At 38.0% G+C, this 17767-nt stretch overlaps 1 protein-coding gene across 1 annotated transcript; it reads right to left on the bottom strand.

Moving 5' to 3' along the window:
* Positions 1–5704: 5704 nt before the first annotated feature.
* Positions 5705–8626, bottom strand: LOC124541365. Its single transcript, XM_047119219.1, has 3 exons — positions 7300–8626; positions 7108–7217; positions 5705–6307 (listed from the first exon to the last, which is right to left on the bottom strand). Exons 1-3 carry the CDS (start codon positions 7811–7813, stop codon positions 5705–5707), a joined length of 1227 nt encoding a protein of 408 aa, XP_046975175.1. The 5' UTR covers positions 7814–8626.
* Positions 8627–17767: the final 9141 nt, after the last annotated feature.

Here is a 17767-nt window from a genome sequence, read left to right as displayed (position 1 = left end):
GCTGATTGACTCTTATCACTCACCTCCATAGGTTGACTGGAAGAGATCTATTTTAGAGATAAGTCCGCCTTTGCTCATGTTTTTTCTATTTTATTATTTTCTGTAATGTCTTTTTAGTGCAATAAAGAATATATATATATATCGAATTAGAAGTTTGGATTCGGTGTGAAGCCGATAGTTTCAAAATGCAAAAAGAACGAAATCGAAAGTTCATGAACCTTCGAAAGGTTAGCGAGTGTGACCGGTATCACTACCAAAATACTCTTAATGAAATAGGAATTATATACATAATTACACACTACTTGGGAGAATGAACCTCTTTCTTTCTTTTTTTAGGGCCTTTTCAGTCAATAACACCTCATTTGCTCCTCTTATTCGATTATTTCTAATGGTTCCAAGTGCAAAGATGCCATAGTTTTTCCGCAGGATATAAAAAAGTTCTAGCGATGTAAAAAAATTATCACAATAGATGATTACTGGCTTTTGCTCAATGCTTTGACTGAGGGCAATAACAACTTTAGCGCCAAACCCAAGTGTCAATTCTTCTTCCGTAAAACAATGATACTGAAAAGTATCCTCTCCTCCGTACATTAGGAAGTCGTAAATCATACCTGTAACTCCTGCGAGCACATAGTTCTTGAAACCCCACTTATTTGGCTTGTATTTCATGTATTGCTTCCTTTTTCCTGCCTTACTACCGTTATATGCTATCATCATTTCATCTATTGAAAATTTTCTATCCAGTCCTTGATATTTCAAACAGTTTTGTCTTACTTTTTCCAATACTGGTCGTATCTTATAGTAACTATCACCGTCGCGACGGTGATAGGTACGACGCGTCGTCCAAATTATTATCGGAAAAATGAAGATAACGGCGTATTTGTTGGTACCTTTTCAGGGACATCATGTTGGCCACTTGGGGATATTTGTAGTTCGTAGACCAATAATCAAGATAAGGTGGCATTTTTACGACGCCCATAATGATATGTATCGCCAGAAAATCTCCAAATTCTTCTTCAGTCAGAAGGATCGATTTTCCTGTTATTTTTTTTTTTTTTTATTGTATAGGTTGGCGGACGGGCATATAGGCCACCTGATGGTAAGTGGTCACCATCACCCATAGACAATGACGCTGTAAGAAATATTAACTATTCCTTACATCGTCAATGTGCCACCAACCTTGGGAACTAAGATGCTATGTCCCTTGTGCCTGTAGTTACACTGGCTCACTCACCCTTCAAACCGGAACATAACAATACTGAGTACTGTTATTTGGCGGTAGAATAACTGATGAGTGGGTGGTACCTACCCAGACGGGCTTGCACAAAGCCCTACCACCAAGTAAAATTATTATTTTTTTATTTATTTCTGCAATGTCAGATGAAAAAAATAAACGGAAATAGGATAAAGGTGTTGCTGTTTGGGGTAAATTTATAAATTTATCAACATTTTCTTCAAAAGTGGCTCTATGGCGAAAATATGCTTTCTTTATAATTCAATTCAAATTTTTTCACAATTTTTTTCTTTTTTGGTTTTTTGGAAGAGGTAAGGTTGTGAGTTGGAGATGAAGCATTCAGTTTATCAGAAAATTTGTTACGGCCACGGCCAAGAGATTGACAGAAAAGATGAGAATTTTTAATTATCGCTTAACGTGCAAAGAGATATGTAGAATGTTCATTTGACATTTTGACCAACAAGTGGCGAATCTTTCACACCCCCATTAAGTTATCTTTAGAATTCTGTAAAGATGTTGTTAAAGCATGTTGCATATTGCATAATTTTGTACGTGACAGAGATGGTTTTACATTTGAACTATAAACGGTTTGGAAAATATAGCCACAATCCCTAATGAAGGGGACTCGTTATCGGGTCCGATAATAAGAGAAAAATTTTCAGATTATTTTAGCAGTAGTGACACTGCCTGTGTTTCGTGGCAGTTGGATTGCATATAAAACAAATAGATAGTATCTCCATTATTGTATGTAAGAAATAATCTGCTTAAAATTCAATAAAATACTTAATAAAAAGTCCCTTACCGATTGCGTTTTTTTCAATTATGGATTTATCCTTAAAATCATTTACAATTTCCTCACACACTGCTACCCATGCTCTATTTTGTATTGTCTTGTCTTGTAGCTTATAATTCCAAAGACAAAGCCTTTTTTTTACTGCCATAATTAACAATTCGACATCAATTTCGTCTCCAGAGCTCATTTTGTAGACGCTCGACGCTTGCGCACTCTTTGTTTATTTGTCGTCGACTGACAAAATGGCGGACGTAACACGCTACAACTGCAAGCGTCGCCACCTGTCGGCGGCAGCCGTCGAAGTATTGACTGCTGCCGTCGACGCGTTGACGACTGTCGTCGACAGGTGGCGACGGCTGCCGTCGACAGGTGGCGACAACAACTTGCCGTTCGTCTGTAAGAACCCTTAGACGTCTCAATTTTATTACTTCCCCTCATCCATGAGGAAGCTCAATTGACTCCATAACATCCTCCGACCAGTCCACTGGGATGCCTTTTATTAGACCCATCGAAATAAAAAAAAAACACAAAAATGTATTTATTATTCCTATCATCAGATTCACAACATGGTTGAATCGGTGTCACTATCCTCACCGTCGCTGACTTCAATTATAAATCGATCAATGGTATCTTCAATCAATCCATCTCTTTGCCAATAATTTTCTTCTAAAATTATGACGTGATCATCGAATCCACGCCAATCTTCCTCTGTGACTTGGGTAAGCGCTAGCTTCGTAACTTCTTATAACCTTTTTAGGGATAAATCGGAAGTAACATTGTGATGCCTTACTATTCTTTTCACTTTTGCCCAAGCCAACTCAATCGGATTGAGATCACAGATGTACGGTGGTAGTCTTACTACGACGTGACCATGACTTCTAATGTATTCATCGATTTTAAACGATTTTTCTGTAGGTTTGTGTAATTGAACCAAATGAAATAACTCATCTTTTCTCATCGTATGTGAAGCCTCCACGTTATTTTTTGTTAGCCAATCTAACATGATTGTTTTGGTGCTGGACTTTGTAGGAACTTTATTTTTTTTGCACGCTGTGGTACGGTGCGTTGTCCATCACAAAAACGCTGTTTTGTGGTAGATTGGGAATTAACTTATCAGCGGCCCTCTTTTCAAAATTAACGCTGTTCATCTGCCCATGATAATCACCTGAGGTAGTACCAGCTTTAAAAAGTAATTTCGCCCCATTTAAGAAACCCTCTCTTGATCCTGCGTGAACAAGTATGAGCCGGTTTGTAGAGCTTGTATCCGTCAAAACTGCGTCGATCATTTCGTTTCTCCAACATTTTTTAAAAGTGACGTTATTGTCTATCCATGTTTCGTCCAGAAAAAAAAATATGTTGATTGTCTTGCCTGTATTGCCGAATTTTCCGCAAATAAATTGACCGTGCATATGCAACAGCTGGCCTTTCCACCAGTATTTTACGTTTATTATGACATTTCAGCCATTTATATCCCTGCTTACTCCCCATGGAAACTCGATTTTCTCACGAATCGCTGCAAGGAGTTTAATGCAGGTCGGAACAATTTTTTTTGTTAAGTAGTATTCTTCTATGGTTCTATGTATAACACTATGATCGAAATCGTCGACATTTAAATTGTTCTTTTTATTACACGGCCTTTTCTTTTTAGAAGGAGAACAAAGAGGCCCTCGTTTGGCTTCATTTTGAATTGCAGCCAATGTTCTTTTCGAAAGTCCAGTATAACGGCTTGCTCGGTCGAAAGCATTATTTAAATTAATTGACAAATTATTGTTTTGCCTATCTTCAATACACATGTCTAAAACATTTTTCGCCATTTCTCGTTCTTGGCGATGAATAAACACTCGTTTTTTTTAATAGAACTTGATGAACTCGGTTCGGTCATTATTGAAATAAAAAAATGACACTACTTCAACAATAATAATGCGGTAACACGGCAAGCATACGATAGTTGTCAAGTATGTCAGATCAACACTATACTGCGGGCGAGCGAGGAGGGGCGTGCGGACACCGGGGGAGGTGCTCCCGCTCTTTACCTCACGCCCCGACTGCATTCAACTCGTGCGCTATCTATACTTTAAAGCTATTTTATATAGGCCGCTGTTGGTGATTTTGCGAAGTTCCCAAAATTCGAGTGGATTGGCTTTTCTATCCAAATACGGTAGCTCTACGTACTGCTTCACCTTAATAATTGCTGATGTTGTGGGGTTTTCCTTGCTTGAAAATTCCAACATCCTTTTATCTAGATGCTCCCATAAATTGTCGCCTGTTACCTCTGAAGTTATCTGCTGGGAATCTGAAGATGAAGTTGTAGGTGTTTCGAGACTTGAAGTAGATGGCAATAGAGATCTATTTGGCACGGTCTGCAATTGAGCTTGAGATTCCTGTGTTTCCAATATCATATACTTCATTATAAACGATTAAAATATCGTCTAAAAACTCTACAGGTGGTAATAAATGCTTGAGGCCTTGCCCAGCCTAGGTACCATATTATGGACATTATGTGACAACAGCAGCCCACAGTTATTCTTCCTACCAAGCAATTACAATAATATTCTTTTATGGCCTCTCTTCCACTAAGAGAACTGTCAACTAAAATGTAGGTAAAATATGTTTTTGTACTGATGTGTCTAGATTTTATTCAACCTCGTAATAGCCAGCAAGAATTAGAGGATATTGACAGTACTCTTAGTAGGCTGCTGTCCTTATCTCTACAAACTACTATTTCATATCTTCCATTTTGTCGTATGTGTTCTCCATAATATGACCTAGCCTGTTTATATATTATATATTTGGGTGTCTAGCCATGAAATTGTAGTACCAATCCATTCCAGCCATTCCTGATTCTTTATTAAAATTATGTTTTAAGTTTTTGGCAGTGGCAAAATCGAAAGCAATTTTTCTTAAAGTAGGTATTGTAACTCCAAAGAAGGCTTTACACGACTTTAAAATGAATTCGAAGAGTTCGTTTTCTTGCCTTTTTTCACTTGATCAGAAAGGGTAGCTCGTGGAACACCAATTAGCGAGCTGTAACCGTAACTTATGTGATACAGTAACGAGGTTCTAGTGTGTACGCGTTTTACAACGTATACGGCCGTCGGCTCACGTCGTCGCCGGAACGCCTTCAACGAGCGTACTCATTTTGCGAGCTGTAACTGTAACCAAACAGATACAGTAACGAGGTTCTAGTGTGTACGGGGAGTAACGAAACGAACGGGGAGGTGCTCTGCCCTCAGTTTTGGTTTGTAACTTCACGATGACGGACGAAGTATCTCTCGCCTGTGCAGCATACTTACTTATAGATGCCTTACTCGATGATAATAAACGGCCACGAAGATGGTAGATTCATAAAATGTATCGAGAAAGAAGTGATCTACTGTTCATATTAAAAAATCAAGAAATTAGTGGTCATTACAAAAATTTCATTGATGACTCATGAATTTAATCGGTCCCAAAATAGGACGAAGAAACACTCCATTACGAGAAGCTGTATCGGTTCAAGACAGGTTAGCTGTGACGCTGAGATACTTAGCTACTGGTGATTCTTTTACAAGTTTGCAATACTTGTTTCGTATTTCTAAACAAGCCATAAGCTCAATTATACCAGAAGTGTGTCAGGCGTTAATAGGAGGATTGAAAGAACAAATCAAGGTAATTATTTATTGGAATTAATAAATTAATTAAACATAGTCATTGAAATTCATGTCTGACGAATACTGGCTACTGTTGCTGTGGTTGCTGTGTGGAGAGTATGGCGGGTCTTGAGAAGATGTAGAAGGGCCTGTTGTGTTTAAGTCCACATAAGGAGTTTCTTTATTTATAGCGATTGGAGAATTTGAATTGCGTGAAGATTCTTGGTTTTGTGTAGTAGAATAGTAACCATAATTTTTCATAGAATTGTAATAACCTTGATCAGCACGCAAAGTTATCTGAAAAATTTCGTGTTGAATTGTGTTTTTTGTGTCTCTTGAGTAGTTTTTAATTTTTTCTTGTATGAAATCGAAGAAAGACTTTAGTTCCGTATCCTGCTGTGGTTTATTTGCCGTATTTTTCAATATCCCGAAAGCCTCTTTTAGCATTTGGAGCTTAGGATCTGATTTTAGCTTTTTATTGGGAGGCTCATGTGATGGAGGGGTTGGCATTAGTTTCGTTCTTATCCTCCACCTGCAAAAACGCGTGTTCATTAATATGATCAATAATAATACAAATATCGTTTGTTGTAGATGCCGACAAATCGACGACAAGATGACGAATGGCTTGAATGCAGCAAAGAGTTTGAGAAACTATGGCACTTTCCACATGTAATTGGGGCTATCGATGGCAAACATATTCTTATTCAGTGTCCATTCAATTCTGGAGCAGAATACTACAATTATAAATCTCAGTTCAGCATCGTATTGTTGGAATTAGTAGTCGCACAATACAACTTTATGTACGTACATATTTGGACTCAAGGAAGAATTTCGGATGGAGGTGTATTACAAGGATGTAGTTTGAAAAGGATGATGAATGAGAAATCTTTAAATTTACCGGAACCCGTATCCCTACAAAATCGCAACAGGCTACTTCCATCCTACTTCCTTGGTGATGCAGCATTTCCTTTGGGAGAAAATCTAATGAAACCATACGCGGGCACCTATTCGAAGGGATCAAAAGAAAGAATTTTTAACTATCGGCTATCGAGAGGCCGAAGAGTGGTCCAAAATGCATTTGGGATTTTGGCTAGCGTTTTTAGAGTACTAAGAAAACCAATATTACTGCAGCCAATCGTTTCAACTTTTGAAACGATTGTAATGACCCTAGTGCCTCTGCACAACTTTCTAAGGCGTTCCACCTCATTTTCGGCATATACACCCCAAGGCTCTTTTGATAATGAAAACACAAATACTGGTGAAGTAATACCAGGAACTTGGCGTAGCGAAGCGGAAGGAACATCGTTTCATCCGTTACCCGCCATTGCTCGCCGTTCAGCGGCAAGTTTTAAAGCAAATCGTGAAGAACTTGCTTATTATTTTTCAAATGAAGGTAAAATACCATGACAAGACATGTATGCGTAAAACTGAGATAGCAAACATCTACCTACCTGTTCATTTGCGTCTCCAGCCACAAGTCCTTTTCGAGGTGTGAAACGATCGTTCAAGAATCCTAGCACCTTAAATGCATACCATTTACTTTCGTAAATCTCATCTTTTCCTGTAATAATAAATGTTATTATGTAAAAGTTAATAACAAAAAAACAATAAATAAATAATTTAGTTGATGAGAGAGTAAATACCTTTCCCCGTCCCCATAGATTTCTTAATTTTCATACGCTCCCTTCTGTACGATGCCAATAAATTAATCATTTTTTGTTTGCATACTCCCCCACTTTCATTCATTATACCTCCGATTTTAGCCCAGGCATCTTCTTTCAAATGTTTTTTGTAATAATCTTTGTCTTTAGGGTTCCATAGTACAGTATTTTCCTTGTAGGCGTCTATGAGCATAAGACATCTATCCTCTGACCATTCACTCATGATTGACGAATAATTATATCGAAAATATAGCTGGTTCGAAGCATACATCGGCATCAGCGAGATAGGAGATATCGGCGAGGCAGGAGGCATTGAGGTAGGAGGCATCAGTGAGGTAGGAGGCATCAGTGAGGTAGGAGGCATCAGTGAGGTAGGAGGCATCGGTGAGGTAGCAGGCATCGGTGAGGTAGAAGGCATCAGTGAGGTAGGAGGCATCGGTGAGGTAGGAGGCATTGAACATGTAGATGGCGTCGATGAGGAAGAGGGATGAGTCATGTAGCTTAAACTGTCGTGTCCACTATATGACTGAGTATAAAGCTAGCCATTCACGGGCATTCCATTTGGAACGATTCCACGCCAGTGGCCGACGTCCAAATTGTCATGCCATTCACGAGTACGCTTGAAGTGGCGCCACTCCATTTAATTTTTCATTTTGTTCGATAGTTCGAGACAAGTGGATGTGAATTGTGAATTGTTGTGAATTTTTGTTTAAAATTAAAATGGATAACGAAGAAAAAGTTTTGCTTTTGTCAGCTGCTGCTTGTATTATAATTAAAAACAAAAGTGATAGCGTGAGCGTGATATAACCGAATTTCACGCGGGCAAAGCCGCTGGCGGGAGTCTAGTTTATAATATAAATAAATAAACCATTTATTAATCAATACAATTTAATTATCAAAAATAGGACAGATTTTTAAGCGTTCATGTAAGAATCATTTATTATATTGTTCATTGAGAGCAATACTGATTGCGATTGGGTATCATTTACTTCATTCGACAGGACAATAGTATCTTCATTGTTAGAACTGTGTCCAACCCTGACATACTCTACTGTAGGAACGCTATCGATTACAACACGTGAAGTGTAGTTTAATTGATTGGTTGATCCTTGGAAAATTGCGTCATTAATGACTTTTTTGCAAAATAATCTCATTTCTGCTGGCAACGCCCGCATTTCTGCCGCCTCATATTGCCCAAAGACATCGGAAGAATCGAGGGGATTTTGTTTTCCGGAATCGATCGTGTCCAGCTTGTTGGAAATTTTGTTTAAAATTTTGTCTGCCGTATCCTTTGTTTTCTTAAAAGATGATACCTTTGAGCGTTTAGATGAAGAGCTCGCTTGAGACGAACTCGCTTGTGATTCAGGGGAAAAGACTTCTTCAACAGCAGACTGTAAGGAAACAATTTTATTAACCTCTCAAATGCCGGGCCGCGCCGGATATGTAATGCGCTAACTGCCGCGTGAAATACCGCGCTCGCGTAATTTTTCTATCCACGATTTTCAAACTAAAAATCACACTTATATAGTCCTTTTATATTTCTATATAGAGAGACATGCTTGGACTTTATTTTTTTGTATTTTATGTCACCGAATAATGAATAATTTATTCTATAGAGCCGTTTCTTTTGCATCCAAGAAAATTATCGAATAAAAAATAATTATTACAGTAATCACTTTTTTTTTGTCTTATTTCCTTTATTAACTATATAAGAATTGTTAAAACCATTTAAAATATACGATTTATAAGCTGTAATAATTTCAAATCAAGTTTGAAAATCGTTATAACTTCAATTATGTGAGCGTATATATACGCTCCGGCGCAGCAATGTGAGCGCAGATATACGTTCCGGCGCAATATGTATAGGATGTTGCATTTTATGCCAACATCATTATTTTTTAACAGAAGAGGTTTGAGATAAATAAGAATCCGTTTACATGAAAAATGTTAATTTATTGTTAAACATAAATATATACTTCGTTTTTTATATAACATCTTAACAACAGAATCGTACAATATTAAACTCTGGACTCTTTTTCGAGATTTTTGCTGCCGAAGTGCTCGCAAACGTTAGATCCGTTTCGATATCGTGTCGATTTGTTCCCTTGAAAGACGCGGATCCTTTTCGTTCATTTCGCGGATGTCCGCTTCTCGAGCTGGAAAGCTCTCTTAATAAATGTAAGAATATAAAAAAATCAAATAAGAAATATCGGGACGTGACGCCACAATTCGACCTTAATATTTCTTTTTCTGCCTATGTCCAAAAACTTATCAAGAACTTTACTATTTGATATTAAGATGCACCATTTGACAAATCCTTTGCTGTCATGTTCTCCAGGCTAGTTCCAGCCCTGGACAGTTTTGATTTCTTCCAGTCACACTCAACAGCTGTGCACGATGGCTGTTCACTCCTCCGGTGGATCCACGTGAGGAATTCAATAGCATGTTTGCAGCCTCCTTTAGATGCGACACAATTACATTGTACGGAAATAACAGCTTCCTCTTCTTCGTCTACTAGTACTGTAACGGCATATAGTAGCTTTCTTTGTAATTAGTTTCATTTACAAAATCCTTCATCGACCAGTCTATTGATACACCACGAATTAAACCTAATCGGGAAACATCTGATGGGTTTTAAGCTCACGCCAGAATTAGGGGATTCAGCAATGCGGGACACATGCGCAATAAATTGACCAGTCTTCGATGCCATATTTACGAAAGTTGATTACGAGAAATAGGTGTTTGTAAATATTTGATTCTAATCCAAGACCATTTATAAATGGCAGTATATAAGAATCATCAATCTTCTCTTAAAACAATTATAATTTCTAATGTCACTACTTTTTTAATTATAATTTGCTTTACCTAAGTATTCCTCAAAAGAGTCCTAAGCAAATCTTATAACATAGTTTTGTCTAACTTTCTCAGTTACATTTAAAAACAAAAGAAGGCGCAGTTTTGTACTAAGTGTAATATCTAGATAAATGTATTGCATTAAAATTACCACGAATTTCTTTTGATTTTGAATTCATTAATGTATACACATTTTCAAAAGGAACGGCTGCGACTATATATGGCCCCAAGTATAATAATTCGAATTTACTTATCTTTTTGTTTTGAGCTTTTGATCGTTTCGATCTCCTAATTTTCACCGTATCCGGATCCGTAATGGAACGTTTGGACAATGACTCAATATCAAGATTGTCAGCCGTTCTTTTACGGGAACATGTTTCCAATTGAGAGTTACCAACATTCAAAGCACAGCCAATTGGAGAGGAGGAGCAATTGCCAACTATAGCTTGGTGGGCAGTTTATCATACCTAAAATATATATAGGTCCGCCTATATAATCTATTAGGGTGTGGGGTGGATTTATGTGGACCAGGGCTTGGTGGATTGTACACAAGAGATGAAAATATCTCTTTTGCAATCCGGCGGAGGATCTGCGGACATTAGGAAAGCGAGATAAAAAAATTTATTGAGTGCTGTCACTAATACTCAGTGCATTATCCGTGGCAAAGTGTTTACCAGAATAGTGAAGGCATGTAGAGATTCTTTATTAACCTCACACAACTCACCTGTATGAGATTGGGAATATTTAAGACATCTGGCTGTGGATCTACACTGCGTCTTGTTGTCGCCATAACGACAACAGTTCACCCCAATTATAGTAGGGAGATTATAGGTTTCAACAGGAAGGGAGGTATGGAAGGAATAAATTTTACTGGGGAGAATTTGACCCTTAAAAGTTATAACAATTGCCTGAATTGGAATCCAGGTCACAACAACTTCGTTCACAGTTTTACGGTTTAATCGTCTCAATTTCATTATTTCCCCACAACCATGAGGCAGCTCGATAGACTCCGTAATCTCCTCTATAGACCAGTCAACCGGGACGCCTTTCACTCGACCCAGTCTTGTAATATGGTAAGTCGGTAACACTGCTTTGTTCTTAAAAGTATTTGCGCGAGGTATCTCCTATTCTGTCAATTTACTAATTATTCTTAATTCATCTTCTCCTCTGTCTTCTTTCAATGACATTCTCAAGTGTTCCCATTTTGCCAGATTTTCTTTTTTTTTTTTCTTGAACAAATTTAATATTTTTTTGTCATATAATTATTACGTAGTCCTTTTAATAGATGAGGTGCATCAAATAATGGAAAGATTTTTAAGTCATCAACTTCAAATGCTCTTTATTGTTTCTTAAATGCATCTCTTGTCTCTCTTTGCAGCATTTTACTGTGCTAACATTAGTAGTGGCTTGGTCACAAATAGTTGCTATTACAATTATGACAGCTTGTTCCACTTCTTTTATGGTGGCTATTAATATTTTTTTCAAATCAAACTTTCTGGTGGTACTTTCACATAAAGTAAATATTGGTTGCTTTCTCTTAGAATTAATACCTTTGATCATCAGAACTAGTGCATGATCAGCAATGTTTTTTGTTTTTTTAACTCCAAAGTCTTCAAAGTCAATTAATTACTTTTATTTTTAATTTAATTACCTTTATTTTTAAGTTCCCCATAAACAAAGCAAATAGTCCAGATGTTACGCGTCGTAGATAACGAAAACCAGTTTTCAAGCCAGATGTTATTACAATTCCTCAAGTAATGATTACTTACATCAGCCCGTACCCGTCCACTGCTGGACGTAGACCTCTCCAAGTGCACGCCACTGTGGTCTTTCTCCGGCTAATCGCATCCAGCTCCTGCCTGCCGCCTTGCGTAAATCGTCACTCCACCGTGCCTGAGGACGACCTACACTACGTTTGCCGAGACACGGTCTCCACTCTAGAACGCGTTTTCGCCAACGGTTGTCGGTTCTGCGACAAATATGACTAGCCCACTGCCACTTCAGCTTACTAATCCGATGGGCTATGTCGATGACTTTGGTTCTTTGACGGATCACCTCATTTCTGATGCGATCCCTCAGAGAAACGCCGAGCATAGCCCTTTCCATAGCACGCTGAGCGACTTTAAACTGGTGGACCGGCCTTGTCGTGAGTGTCCACGTTTCGGCTCCGTATGTCATGACGGGTAGGACGCACTGATTGAAGACTTTCGTCTTAACCCTCTGCGGCTGACGTGGCTTAATTTTTACTATTCAACTGATGTGTTAGTCCACTAGACACCATTTCAAGAGCAAATATATATGTGGCAACTAAGTGTGCAGTTAACTTTTTCATATTTATTAGATTATTAGCCTTCTTTATATATAAAATTTACTTGAATTAAAAAAACCACTTAGTACTTTCAAAATTAAACAACGTTTATTTACTTAACACAAATCAGTCTATGAATATCTTCTTACACATTATTACATAAAAAATTACAAAATCAAGCTATTTTTTTACTTAACATTAAACATTTTAAAAGTTAACAATTATATTAATCAGGCTACGAAATATGAGATACATCGGTTGGTTAAATTTAAAACTAGAGACTTTTAAAATCACAGCTTTGTTTGACAATTATCACACAGCAGCTTGGATCACTAAAGGCAAATTGGCTTCGAACAATCACAGCAACGGTATTTAGTTTGCCTTTTTATTTTTGTTGGACAAATTGAAAATAACTTTTTACCACTTGGTGGAACAGACCGAACAACTGGTGGTGGAGGGGGGATATCCTTGCCTAGAACTCTAGTGATAGTCATTCGGAGCGCCCTTGGTAATCTTTCATTGTACACTCTGTTTTTCATATGATTCAGAACCAAATCTCTAGCTATATGCAATAAAAAAGTTCCTCTCCTCATTTTGCTATCACTGTCATTACAACTTTGATACCATACAAAGCTATTTATTCCTGCCATGACCAATATTCTATAAAAGATTGCCATAAGCCAGCCATTTTTTGATGTTACGAAACTCTGAGAAATTTCGAATCGATCTATTTTTAGTAACGCTCTGATAAAGAATTAAAGCGTTCACTGCGTTTGTATCTAAAAGTATTGCCATGGCTTGGTTGGTGTACTATTTGACGTATTTCTTAGAGGTGTTTGATAAGCTGTCATTTGATCGGACAAATCAACTGCTATCTTGGTTCTATTGTAATCAATCTTATAGTTCCATAGCCGAGGCCAGCAGGTCCCGACAGTCATTGTGTTCTGGATTTTGGAGATTGTTTATAAAATCCAGCACTTATTCACCGCTGCGTCCTCTCCTCCAAAACCAAGGTTGTCAGTGCATAGGCCCCATTCAAATTTGACTGTTTGTAATTTTATACCTATTTAAATATATATTTGACAAATCAAAACATAATTGCAAGTGACACACGCATTAATTATCATATGAAAACAGGTGGATTTTCTTGGGACGTGACGTGACGTGACTATTTTTAATAACACATAACTGATAAAAATTTCTTTAACTTCATTTCTTTCATTAATTTCTCACTTTCCTTTTCTGTGGCAGAATTTCTTTCACGTGTAGCAGCAATTCTTGAAGTGAAATGTCGCATGACGTTTTTGAAAAAATCCTTACAAATTGGTTTCGTAATCGTTTTACCGTTTTCCTGAACAACATTAAGAAATAAGACTATTGTTTTAGGAAAAGCTTTGAAGCAATGTTTTGGTTCGCCTTTTGCCTCCCCAAGAACTTATATGCATATACATTATTAAACCCAGTTTTTTTGTCACTAAAAATTATAGATTATGGTTCAGAATACTTCTTTTAGATATTCTCGTAGTCTTTGGAGGCACCTGCACGCGCTTCCGAAGTACGCACAGTCATGGATATTGTTGCACTTGTACTGTCCTCTGCACTTTTCTCCTTTTCTTCCCTTTTCTAATAAGATTAATGTCCGTAAATATCCGTAATTCCATGAGGCACGTCGAGTAATGGTCGAATATTAGCTCTTCTAAATCGCTCTCCAAAACGTTGGAGCGTCCTATATACCATGGAGCACCCGTCGTTTAAGAACCGCTTCTCGAAAGTACTAAACGAATAATTAACTAAGTTCCTCTTTTATTGTTTCATGTATACGAAAAACACCATTATTTTTTGAAGTATCAGGCCTACGTTGTACACTCCCATATTTTCTCTATTATCATCTTCAGGAATGGCTTCATTATCCATAGTGTTGAGTTGCTCTGCCAGAAATTCTCTAACCATTTTATTGAATGAGGAGGGAACCAAGAAGATGATTCGATATACGATACGTTATCCTGAGACAACAACTTTGATGGATTACTGATGTGAAAACTCAGGACAGTCCTTATCTGTGTGAAAGTGATTACCTGAGCAATCTGTGTGGCGTTACCTTTACTTACATTACAGGACTCACTTATTGTGGTATTTAGGGCAGTTAAAATACATAGACTGTGTTCGACACTGAGTTTTAATATGACCATAAAGACAGCAGTTTAGGCACTGGATTGTGGGAAGTTTATATGTTTCAACAGGAAGGGAAGTATGTTAGGAAAATACTTTAGTGGGAATCATTTTCCCTTTAAATGTGATTACTGTAGATAGGGAATTCCCCTAATCAAACCCATTCTAGTAACATTGAAAGTCGGTACAGTTGCTTTGTATTTGCACGCTGCGTTACTACTACTCATTAAAAATTCTTCACATTAGGTACTACGACCTACACTATCCTCATTAATAGTGTATTCTGTATTTCCTCCTGAATCTGAGTAACTTTAAAAGTAGTTAAATTGACTTTTGTTATAACCAAGTAACATTTAAGAAAAGATAAAAGCATATAAGCAAAAAAACAAATTAGTAAATTTTAAACAGATTTATGATTTTTAATAGGCCTAAAGGGAAACTTCACTGACGGTTAGCACTGACCCCGTTAGCAGAGACCGTGTTAAAAATAAAATCTCGTTCCTTATACATGATTATTTCAAAGTGTATTTCAGATTAGCAACGAATGCCAAGCATGCGTGAGTCAAAATATTTAAAAATAAAAACTTTTAAGCAATAATTATATTAAATATTTAATAAAATCAACTACTTTGCGTCCGGTTGATGAATGAATGAATTTCCAAATGTTTGGCTTTTTATAGGCAGCTGTTGATTGTGGTGGGGCTCAGTGTAAAGTATGCAAACGTTCCATTGTTTCTTAATTACTCTATTATCTTCTTTTGTTTAGTCTTTTATATTACAAACTTCGAAGTAACATGCTATGCAGCGATAGGTAGGTACGGTGCACGTTACATAGTTTCTAGGTAAGGTATCTTAGATACTATAACTCTAATATTACAGTCAAATAAAAAGAACTCATATTTAGAATAATATTGTTTTACATAATTAAAATCTAACAAAATCTGTAAGCTATGAAATGTCTATTCTTAAATTCAAGTAAGGTATTTTAAACACAGGCTCATTTCCCAGTAGATTTCTACGCTAACTCATCAGGTTTGATTCCGTTTTATCGCCGCCATATAGTACTCGTCCAAGCCCACTTTAGCCAATATTCTGCAATTGCGATCTCGCCGACTGAATAATAAAAGCCTGTAACTGCCCCGTGCCCCGACTTCGCTCACGCGGTACTCGTAGTGCTTCTGAGATTCTTTCAACAGAATCGCACGTTCCAGGTAGTACTGCAGCCACTGGCGGACGTGTCCCGCGCAGTAGTAATTGTCTTGACACCATTGTCAGAAATTGCTCTTGATCTGGTTCGATCTTGTACCGACACGGGCAAGAAACGTAGTCACAGTGTGAACAGTCATCCACGTTTATGAACCCGATGAAATTGGAGAGCTTAGAGATATAGGTGAATTGGCGTATACCTGGAGGTGTGATACCTCCGAACAGTGGTACCAAGCTGTTGAGGCATATTTGCAGACATTTTTCTCCCATAATTTCGTAATGGAAAAGGTAATTGATGCTCGGCCGTTTTCCATTGTAGAACGTGGCATCTAAAGTCTTCACGTTTAACTCTGTCAACAATTGTGTGGAACAGCTTGCTTCTGCCGGTGCGGATATTGTTTTACGTTTATCACGCCTTGCAACACCACTGTAAGTGATAGTGGAGTGATGTGTAGTAAGTAGCACGTTACCTAGCCGTTACCGCTAGTGCCGTCCAAGCTTGACTTGATTGTATCTAACACAAAGTTGTCATGAGCGAAACTAAATTTGAAATTGGAGTTACGTAAGAGGGAACAGTCTCAATACTTTACCTGCACAACTCTGCATCATCTTACACAACTAAGAGGAACAAAACAAATAAAAGTAGACATACTAAACACAACCATTTCAATCTGCAGTACTTTTAGACTTATGAAGACTATTCAACACTCTTAACTCTGTTGAGATGCAGCTGCACCCGATCCGTAACCACTGATGCTGCGAGTCGAGTTAAGCAACAATTGTGTGTCCGTACGTTCACCCGTGAAATAATATTCCAAGATGGCTGGATTATCTCGATGCACTTTTGCAATCATCGCATGGAACATCTCTTTAGATTATTTAAGAAGAATCGCTGACACTAAATATTTGGTCAGCCACGCAGAGACGTGCGCGGTGCAGTACTGATGGCGGTGGAGATGGTTCGTCCACTCGCTTCCAGGAGATACCACTTCATGTGGATTTTTGTCACAAGAACGAATTTCGTCGGCAACCGCCTTGCACTTCTCAAAACCAAGCTCTACCTCGACGAACTTCAGTATCTTAGGCACCCTCACAAAATCTCGTTCACCTGGTCGCTCCCTCCAAAATAGGGGCCAGAGCCAGTCCCAATTTATCAGCAGGCGATCTTCTTCCGGCCGAGTTGCATCGAAGTTATAGTTGACGAGTCATATTTCCCTATTGAGAAAAGTTGCGTCCCGGTCTCGCATCGACCTACCAAACTGTTTATATGCAGTCATGAAATGTATAAATTCGTTAAAGGCAAGAGGGACCACACGGGATATAAAAAGCCCGCGGATCGTGAAGGTGTCGACCGGGAAAGTAAGTGCTCTGTCTTGATCTTCTTGAGACGTCATGTTGAGTTCTTGATTTCATGTAATGTTTCTTCGTAAACGTTCGCCGTTTAACGTGTAGTCATCGACAAAGCGCAAGTCAATTTAAACTAAGCCCGCCGTACGAGATCAGGAACACATGACAGGGATAACAAAGCAAATTGCGATTAACAACCTAAAACTCGCGGCTTAATTTTCGGCTTGGTATAACCGTCGTTCGCAATATGAGTAATTGAATATTTCTGTATAATGTCAATCAGATTTTTATTGTTATGCAATTATACGATTTACAATTCATCTTGCGCTCACACGGGGCGAGCCATGAGAGTTAAGGCTTCGAATTTGGTATACCTTTAACGACGTTAAATTGCTGTACTCGACGCATCGTCTTAGCTCGGCAGTCCGTAATAGGAATGCTGGCGACTTATCGTGAAAACCAGGGCAAGAGTTTGTATCTTAAGTATACAGGTAAAACATACCTATTGAGCACATACATATTGATAGTGCCGTCGGCAGTCTATGGCCTACCAAACGCGGTTGACGG

The sequence above is a fragment of the Vanessa cardui genome, chromosome 28 (assembly GCF_905220365.1).
Source record: "Vanessa cardui chromosome 28, ilVanCard2.1, whole genome shotgun sequence".
NCBI classification, from domain to species: Eukaryota; Metazoa; Arthropoda; class Insecta; order Lepidoptera; family Nymphalidae; genus Vanessa; species Vanessa cardui.
Note: the sequence above shows the minus strand (reverse complement) of the source record. Positions and strands in the feature narration are given on the sequence as shown.

Coding starts and splice junctions, on each gene's coding strand:
- LOC124541365 (XM_047119219.1), bottom strand. CDS start 7,813: ATGACTCATCCCTCTTCCTCATCGACGCCATCTACATGTTCAATGCCT. Junction 7,218..7,299: donor ATCTATGGGGACGGGGAAAG/GTATTTACTCTC, acceptor TTATTATTACAG/GAAAAGATGAGATTTACGAA. Junction 6,308..7,107: donor CTGGAGACGCAAATGAACAG/GTAGGTAGATGT, acceptor AAAGTGCCATAG/TTTCTCAAACTCTTTGCTGC.